Source organism: Babylonia areolata, chromosome 15 (assembly GCF_041734735.1).
Source record: "Babylonia areolata isolate BAREFJ2019XMU chromosome 15, ASM4173473v1, whole genome shotgun sequence".
Classification (NCBI taxonomy): Eukaryota; Metazoa; Mollusca; class Gastropoda; order Neogastropoda; family Buccinidae; genus Babylonia; species Babylonia areolata.
In genome coordinates, this window is record NC_134890.1 from 22,607,445 (window position 1) to 22,616,960 (window position 9,516).

General features: G+C 41.3%; 1 protein-coding gene across 1 annotated transcript in view; it reads right to left on the reverse strand.

Moving 5' to 3' along the window:
• Window positions 1–893: 893 nt before the first annotated feature.
• LOC143290306 (uncharacterized) overlaps window positions 894–9,516 on the reverse strand; it is a 58,203-nt gene continuing 49,580 nt past the window's right edge. The window contains exon 3 of the mRNA XM_076599658.1: window positions 894–2,104. Within this exon, the coding sequence (XP_076455773.1) occupies window positions 1,883–2,104 (222 nt within the window). The 3' untranslated portion in view covers window positions 894–1,882. The remainder of the gene's footprint in view (window positions 2,105–9,516) is intronic.

The following is a 9,516-nucleotide window of genomic DNA, read 5'->3' on the forward strand; positions in this document are numbered from 1 at the left end:
AGTGCGGCCTGTCCTCTCTTCTCCTCTACACAGACCCCTCGGATGTCCAGTGGGTGTCTCAATGACCCAACCTTTAGCTTCCGTCGTCAGAATTGTGGTATTCTTTGTCAACATTCACCTCTTCAGTATAACAGCCTTCCGCTTGCAATATTTTGATGGTGGTAACTGGGTTGAATCGCTGTTAACGTCGTCTCTTTCGCCGTTCGTATGGAGAGAGTTAAAGTGTATGTCTGACGCGTGTGCAAAGAAGAAGGAAGTCACCCACGAGTGAATGCTCAAGACTACACGTGATTATGGACCAAACCTCAGTGTTCACGATACCCGGGGAGCGAGACTTTGTCAACGTGCCCAAGGACATCACACACACACACACACACACACACCAGCGTGTTGATTGATGAATACAGTCGTCGTTCTGTGTGATACCAGGAACAGTCGCTGATTTGTCATCGATCGGCGACAATCTGACGGAGGCGAACAATTCAGCGGTGAATGCTGTCTCTCCACCTAAAAAAAAAAAAAAAAAAAAAAAAATGTAGATATCCATCTATCTTCAGAAACCAGCAGTAAAAACTCGATTCCGGTGATTTTCGCTTCACACCAAGAACAGCTATTCACCGTGTGCGATGACGTATGGGTAATATGAACACCCCACAAACACAGCTGATTGAAGATATCGATTCTTGTCGACGCCTGCTTTCAACCTGTGTGGACATCAGTCTATAAAAAGATAATAATAAAAAGTTTTTTGTTTTTTTTTAAAGCACACTGATAATTGGAAAAGTATTCCATCTTCAACATCCACTCTGCGTGAACATCCTGTTCTCCCCCTCCCACTCCACTACCCCCCCAGCCCCCTGGCACCAGACCGCATCGCTTATCAAATAAAACTATGAAACCAGTTCAGCGTTAATTAATTAAGGGCCAGGAACACTCTCAACGAAGCAGTCCATGATCAGAAACTGTAGTCACACAAAAGACCACGTATAAACAAACGGATTCCCGGTCGTCCTTCGTCCTGCCAGTCAAGGCAAGGCAAGACAAGGCAAGGCAAGGCAAGGCAAGACAAGACAAGGCAAGAAGTTTCATTCCATGTACCCCGTGGGGATATAGAAACACAGGTATCCCATTAAGGAGTTTAAAACTGAAATCAGTTACGCGAACAAAAACTCGCATCACCCTAGTGACGCAAGCTGCGATGAAAGCGACCGACGCCCAGACAAGTTATTAGACACGAACTGATGCCCCGATAGCTAGCACGCACACCCAAACCATAATTCTGAGGTGGCGCCTTCTCATTTTGGTAGAACTCCGATTAAACTGCAACTAGCAGGTAAATCTCGTTTCATTGTTCAATAATATACATCAACGTCTTTGACATCAGTCACCAGTCACCACAAGCCAGTCGACACTGCAGTATAAGGCACGAACTGATCGAAGGAACCTGGCCGCGGACAGGTAATACAGGTGTTCTGTCATCTAGGCCCAATACTCAGCTTATATCACAGGTTGACATAAGTTTACAGCTGGGCCGACAGCAAAGCGAGAGCTGTATCATCAATGGTTTCTCCATCGCAGCTGGGAAGTCATTTACTGACTAGTCTTTTGTAAAGGACTATGACTCTCAAACCAGGAGGCAAGATTGCACTGGCTCTTAGTGCTGCAGCCTTGGGGGGACCAGTTGGCCTGTGGGAATCATTCCAACGCCGACTGTCCTAAAACCATCTCTTGGCCGAGAGAGTAGGGATGTAACTTGGGCAAGACACTCTCCACTATAATCAAATTCTAGCCCAGATCGTCGGTACAGCAGCAGTCACCTCCTCTGCTCTTCTGATGGTCATAGTCGGCCACGACTGACTGTCATGTATACACAACCAGCCCCTCACTCTATGCAGTCCCCTTTGACCAGACAGCCGCCGTCAGTCTCCGTGACGTCTAACGAGTTCTGTGGCTTGTCCTTCAGCACCTCGGCGAAGTGACCCCCCGATGACGTCACGCAGGGTGTCATGAGCGGCTTGAGCTGCCCCGTCACCTTGTCCCGCACCAGCTGGGCCCCCTTCACCCTCTTCCACTTCATCCGCCGGTTCTGGAACCACACCTTCACCTGCACACAGACAATGCACGCACGCGCGCGCGCGCGCACACACACACACACACACACACAGTTTCATTTTTCTTCAGTTTTCAGTTTCAGTTTCTTAAAGTGCGGTGTGCCACTTAAAGTCTTAACTCCCGAGAGCAAGGTTTCGGTTGCGGATGCGCACTAGAGCCTATCCATAAAAGGGAAAGGGGCGGAGTTTATCTATAAAAAGCGCGAGCACGTGTCCGGTAGAAATGTAAACATGTGGGAGGTGAAAGCAAAACAAAGACCGACTCACTGTCAGCGGAGAAAGATATCCGTGTACTCCTGCCACACAATGTGATCGTTTACGGTTGCCAACGTCGAGGGGCTGTCTGCATGCTTTCCAATTCTCACCGGACAGTACCACGTGCTGGTGCTATTTTTATCTGACAGACACGTCTAGCGCAAACACAAACGGCTCTAGCTCCGCCCCTTTTCTCTGCATTCAAATTTTGTATTACGTGTAGCTGACACATTTTATACTTTCCAAAGTCAATTCAGGTCTAGATTGGAAGCTGCTAGGCAAATCTCGCTCTCTGCCATAAATGAAGCCAAACCGTAGCTTTATTAGGCTTTTATTTTGAATAAACCTTCACCGACGTCACAGTGTCAGACTCTGGTGAGAAACTGGCTTGATTCAAATCGCCCGCCATTTATAGTCCGGTTCAGGCTTTAAGTTGGGGACAAAATTTTAATCCATGATACGTTATTACTGCATCACATCTAATCTGTTGGCTATGTGGACGTGTGAAACGTTGGGAGCGGGATGTTGTGGATACTTAGTGCTTTACTTTATTCACCGTATTCATTGTGTGTTTTTTTGTTTTTTTGTTTTTTGTTTGTTTGTTTTTTAAAATAAAATTATTGCATTGTATTGCATTGTATCATATCGTATCGTATCGTATCGTATCGTACTGTATCAAATCGTATCGTATCGTATCGCATCGTACTGTATCGTATCGTATCTTATCGTATTACTCTGTTGTCACAACAGATTTCTCTCTGTGAATATCGGGCTGCTCTCCCCGAGGAGGGCTCGTCGCTAACAGTGGCGTATTTTCTCTTGTTGTTGTTGTTGTTGTTGTTTGTTTGATTGTGGGTCTTTTTCCACCTACTTGCAAGTGTATTTGTTTTCATACGAAAGTTGGTTTTTCTACAGATTTTTTCCCAGGTGGAAGGGGAGGGGGGGTTGGTGGGGTGGGGGTGGTGGGGGGGGGGGGGGGGGGGGGATTGGCGAGTGTAGGATTCGAACCCACCAGTGCGCTTAGATTATCTCGCTTTCTGGGCGGACGCGTTGCCACTTGGCCAACACTCCACAATTAGCACTACTGCTATGTTGCTGTTGTTTTTTTTTGTTGGTAATTGATAATGATATGATTATAAGGATGTATTATATACACAGTGCTGCTTATGAATAAACGAATACATAAATAAATAAATAAATTTTTAAAATGCTTTTCGTTTTTCTTGTTTCTAACTTTGGTTTTTGTTTATTATAGTTGATTAATTAATGATCAACAAAAACATATTTAGAATCAAGGAAAAGAAAAACAAAAGAATTTTGTTCATAGAAAATGATAACAGGAACAACAAATCACCACCACCACCAACAACAACAACAACAAAAGCAACAATAATATAATGATAATGATACTACTACTACTGATAATAATAATAATAATAATAATAATAATAATGCATTTCGAACTCCTAATCATCCATCTCTCTCTCTCTCTCTCTCTCTCTCTCTCTCTCCACTGAACTCCACGTTTGAACAGCACGAGCAAAAAAAAAAAAAAAAAAAAAGCCAAGAGACTACGGCAGATTACTTGTTTAGTCAAAGTTCCACAGATTCTTTCCAAGATGAAAGCTACTTTTGAACGAAACAAGAATAATTCATGTATGGAAGTTATCAATTACACCAGCAGCAGGCAATGTAATTTTCACATCGAAAAGTTTATTTTAACTTCAATGCTGTTGACATGATACATTTTAGTCCCTAAGATCGAGTGTCCGAAAAAAAAGAAAATGAATAAATCTATGACTTTTGCTGCCATTACGGCACTTTGTTGTTGTTCTTGTTGATGTAACGCCCAAACGAGTTGCCATTACGAAGGTTCTATCTGTTTACCGTGAATGGCTAAGGAATTAAAACGACCATGTGCAATGTGTATTGCTTTGTTGTTATTTTTTGCAGTCGCTAGTATTATCAAAGTTGATACTGATTTACAGTTGAGTGACTCATGTTTGTGATAAAAGCTAATAATGAACACTGACAATCAAGCTATCCAATTAATTTTGACTCAGTTCACAGTTAATTAAATTTTTAGTTTCGCTAATTTACTCTCTCTCATCCAGAAAAGTGCACGTTTGGGTATGAAAATGGTTTAATTTTCAGACCTTTTGACACAAACGGTCTTCCATGATAACAGAGACACGAGAATCTACCCTCCATGCAGCTTTTGACGACATCACCATGTTGTTGTTGTATCCGAACGATTAAAAAAAAAGAAAAGAAAAAAAAAAAAGAAAAAAAAAAGTCACCTATAAACGCAAAACTGGCTTGATTATTTGGACCTGCTGTTATGCAAACTGTGCTGCAGAATCTAGACCTAGTTAAAGTTTGCAATGCCTTGTTTGCTTGCTAGCTTCCTTGCTTGCTTGCTTTCTTTCTCTCTCTCTCTCTCTTTCTTTCTTTTTTTTTTTCTTTCTTTTTTTCTTTCTTCGTTCGGGCTTGCAGGCTGAAAGAAACAGGAAAACCGAACACTGTCGCTGCTTCCATATCCCACATTCAGACATGATATGGATACAGCTTGCTGGGGAGGGGGGGGGGATGTTGGGGGGGGGGGGGAGGTTGTTCACCGGTGTAAGGGGAATAGAACGACTTTTATTCTCCATCCTCCCATCCCCTCCCAACGCCCACCACCCCGGTACTTTTTTAAAAATTAGTATTTAAATTCTTGTTTTGAGCAACGGGACTGCCATTTCTGTTGCTTTGATGTTTAGTTTTTATTACCATTATTATTATCATCATCATTGTTGTTGTTATCATTATTATTATTATTGCTGTTATTATTGTTGTTGCTGTTGTTATCATAATTGTCATCATCATCATCATATTATCATTATTATTATTTACTAATAATTACTATCATCATCATCATCATCATCATCATCATTTTGTATTATTATTGTTGTTGTTACAATCATGATAAAATTATGATGTTGTGTAGCACATACGAACAAAACACGGATGATAGGTACAGAGGGGTTAGATAGAACTGTTGAATAATTTAGTAATCAATATCATTCTAAATTATCATTCATGTATTTATTTCATGACAATTACATTTATCGATCAATTTATCTATCTTATTTCTGTTTTGGGAGCTGGTTGTTCTTTTTTTATTGGTTTGTTTGTTTCTTATTTATGTTTTTATTTTGTTTGTTTGTTTTGTTTTGTTGCTTTTTTTAAAAATCATTCTCATTGCTGTTGTTGTTGTTACTACTGCTATTGTTGTCTCTGTACATTGGTAGTTGTGATGGTGGCAGAATTGCTCTCTGCGTGAATCTGTCTAGTTATGCTGAACTCAAACACTGTCCTTGCAATCCGCGTGAATCTGTCTAGTTATGCTGAACTCAAACGCTGTCTTTGCAATCCGCGTATAACTGTTTTTGCAATTCGCGTGAATCTGTCTTGTTATGCTGAACTCATACACTGTCTTTCCGCGTGAATCTGTCTAGCTATGCTGAACTCAAACACTGTCCTTGCAATTCGCGTGAATCTGTCTAGCTATGCTGAACTCAAACACTGTCCTTGCAATTCGCGTGAATCTGTCTAGTTATGCTGAACTCAAACGCTGTACTTGCAATTCGCGTGAATCTGTCTAGTTATGCTGAACTCAAACACTGTCATTGCAATCCACGTGAATCTGTCTAGTTATGCTGAACTCGTACACTGTTCTTGCAATTCGCGTGAATCTGTCTAGTTATGCTGAACTCAAACGCTGTCTTTGCAATGCGCCGCGTGAATCTGTCTAGCTATACTGAACTCGTACACTGTTCTTGCAATTCGCGTGAATCTGTCTAGTTATGCTGAACTCATACACTGTCTTTCCGCGTGAATCTGTCTAGTTATGCTGAACTCATACACTGTCTTTCCGCGTGAATCTGTCTAGTTATGCTGAACTCAAACACTGTACTTGCAATCCGCGTGAATCTGTCTAGTTATGCTGAACTCAAACGCTGTCTTTGCAATGCGCCGCTTTTTTCTTTAATCATTCTCATTGCTGTTGTTGTTGTTACTACTGCTATTGTTGTCTCTGTACATTGGTAGTTGTAATGGTGGCAGAATTGCTCTCTGCGTGAATCTGTCTACTTATGCTGAACTCAAACACTGTCTTTGCAATCCACGTGAATCTGTCTAGTTATGCTGAACTCGTACACTGTTCTTGCAATTCGCGTGAATCTGTCTAGTTATGCTGAACTCATACACTGTCTTTCCGCGTGAATCTGTCTAGCTATGCTGAACTCAAACACTGTCCTTGCAATTCGCGTGAATATGTCTAGCTATGCTGAACTCAAACGCTGTCTTTGCAATGCGCCGCGTGAATCTGTCTAGTTATGCTGAACTCAAACGCTGTCTTTCCGCGTGAATATGTCTAGCTATGCTGAACTCAAACACTGTCCTTGCAATCCACGTGAATCTGTCTAGTTATGCTGAACTCAAACGCTGTCTTTGCAATGCGCCGCGTGAATCTGTCTAGCTATGCTGAACTCAAACACTGTACTTGCAATTCGCGTGAATCTGTCTAGTTATGCTGAACTCAAACGCTGTCCTTGCAATGCGCCGCGTGAATCTGTCTAGCTATACTGAACTCAAACACTGTCCTTGCAATCCGCGTGAATCTGTCTAGTTATGCTGAACTCATACACTGTCTTTCCGCGTGAATCTGTCTAGTTATGCTGAACTCATACACTGTCTTTCCGCGTGAATCTGTCTAGTTATGCTGAACTCATACACTGTCTTTCCGCGTGAATCTGTCTAGTTATGCTGAACTCAAACGCTGTCTTTCCGCGTGAATCTGTCTAGCTATGCTGAACTCATACACTGTCTTTCCGCGTGAATCTGTCTAGCTATGCTGAACTCAAACACTGTCCTTGCAATTCGCGTGAATCTGTCTAGCTATGCTGAACTCATACACTGTCCTTGCAATTCGCGTAAATCTGTCTAGTTATGCTGAACTCAAACGCTGTCTTTGCAATGCGCCGCGTGAATCTGTCTAGCTATGCTGAACTCAAACACTGTCTTTGCAATCCACGTGAATCTGTCTAGTTATGCTGAACTCAAACACTGTCTTTGCAATCCGCGTGAATCTGTCTAGCTATGCTGAACTCAAACACTGTCTTTGCAATCCGCGTGAATCTGTCTAGTTATGCTGAACACAAACACTGTCTTCGCAATGTAATCAAACAAACAAACAAACAGCAAGAAAAAAAAAAAGAAGTAAATAGAGACTTTTTTCCCCCCCTAGTGCAACACTAAACAGTATGCGCATCAAACTAAACGGTTTTTCAAGGAATTTGCTTTGAGTGCGATGTGATACCAGAAGCTGGTGCGAACAGAAACAAAACACTGGGGGGGGAAAAAAAATCACATTACTCCAACCACAGTCTTACCTTTGTCTTAAAGCTGTCAAGTTTTCCGAAAGGGATCTAGACAATAACTTCTCAATTAATCTGAGGTACAAATCAGTTACCTGTGCAGCTTTTTTTTTATATTTTCTTAACCCTACCATTTGGCGTACTATTGTAAATGACAACACGGGACACCACATTGGTCACGTTCACTTTTTGCAGAATGTGGCATACGTGCCACTGGATTACGTTTTAAACATTGTCCAGTCCATTGACGCAGGGTATAACTGGAATGATTCCTACAAAAGAAAAAGCAAAGAAAAAAATTCAAACAAACTGAAATTAGCGAAAGATCCTTATGTATTAACCCTTTCACCGCCAGTCATTTTAGAGTGCAAAATTCCCTTGTGCTATAAACACAGAAAATATGGCGTCCAAGAATAGCTGGGGATCCCCCCCCCCCCCCCCCCCCCCCCCGTGATGTGTAGAAAATGTGGCCTATCCTACCACCGAACATTAAAAGCAGTAGGTTCATGGATAACAGACAAACGATATGGTCACCCTTCACTGACATGGGTCCTCTACCTAGCTGCTGCATAATTGCGAGTTTGGCAGTGACAGGGTTAAAATCCGGATTGCACCACCAAACTTACTTTAATGTGCTTCAATGAAATGATAAAAAAGAAAGAAAAAAAAAAGAAAAAAGAAAACCAGAATGCATGGATAACTGAGCACACATCTGGAACCGGTGATAAATTATTTGAGCACTTGGAAGAAGGTATCTCTGGTGACGTTTCTCAACTTTATCCCATGGGCAAAAATTCAAAGAGGAGACCTTTCTCTTCTCCCCCATACACCTGAACTAGCAGCGCATCTGGGCCGGAAATCGCCTGCCGCCGCCCAGGCTTCGCGCAAGCGCAGTGGCGGAAGATGCGCGAGGGTCCTTCCGGTGTCAGCTGTTGACCTTTGGAAGCGGAGTTTGCGTCAAGGGGAAAGACGTATACTCGGGGAATCATATCCTTCAAGATTTTTTGTTTTTTTGTTTTTTGGGGGATGAGGGGGGAGGGGGCTGGGGGGGGGGGATGGAAGGTGCAGGGAGTGAGTGAGCTGGGATTGGAAGGAAGATGCAGAGTGTGATGAACTCAAGACTCACATTCTCTCATGGACGGCTGGGATTCTTTTAAATGACAGCATGCAGTTATATATATATATATATATATATATATATATATATATATATATATATATATATATATATACAGGGTGGATATCTTTCCAGCACTTTTCTTTTCTGTCTTAGAATTGGAAGCCAAAGAAGCGTTGTTTTTGCTTTGATGTTAGTTTCTCTTTCTTTTTTTCTTCTTTTTTTTTATCTTGCGGCTTTTTTATTCATTCATTTATTCATCCATTCATTTACCTATTCATTTATGTATTTATTTATCATTTCATTCTTTTATTCACCTGTTCATCTATTTATCTATTTATCCATTCGTATTTTTTTTTTATTATCAGTAGTAGTAGTAAAACATTTCTTGTTATTATTGTTTTTCGTGAAATGTGTATGAATGTTAACAAGTTTTCCTTTATTATCATTAGTAGTGGTAGTAATAGTGGTAGCAGTAGTAGTAGTAGTGGTGGTGGTGGTGGTGGTATCACTATTATTTTCATTATATTTCATTCTATTTTATTTTCGATCTTTATTTCATTTTGTGCTGTTTTTCATAGTATTCATGTAAAAAAAAAAAGAGAAGAAAAAA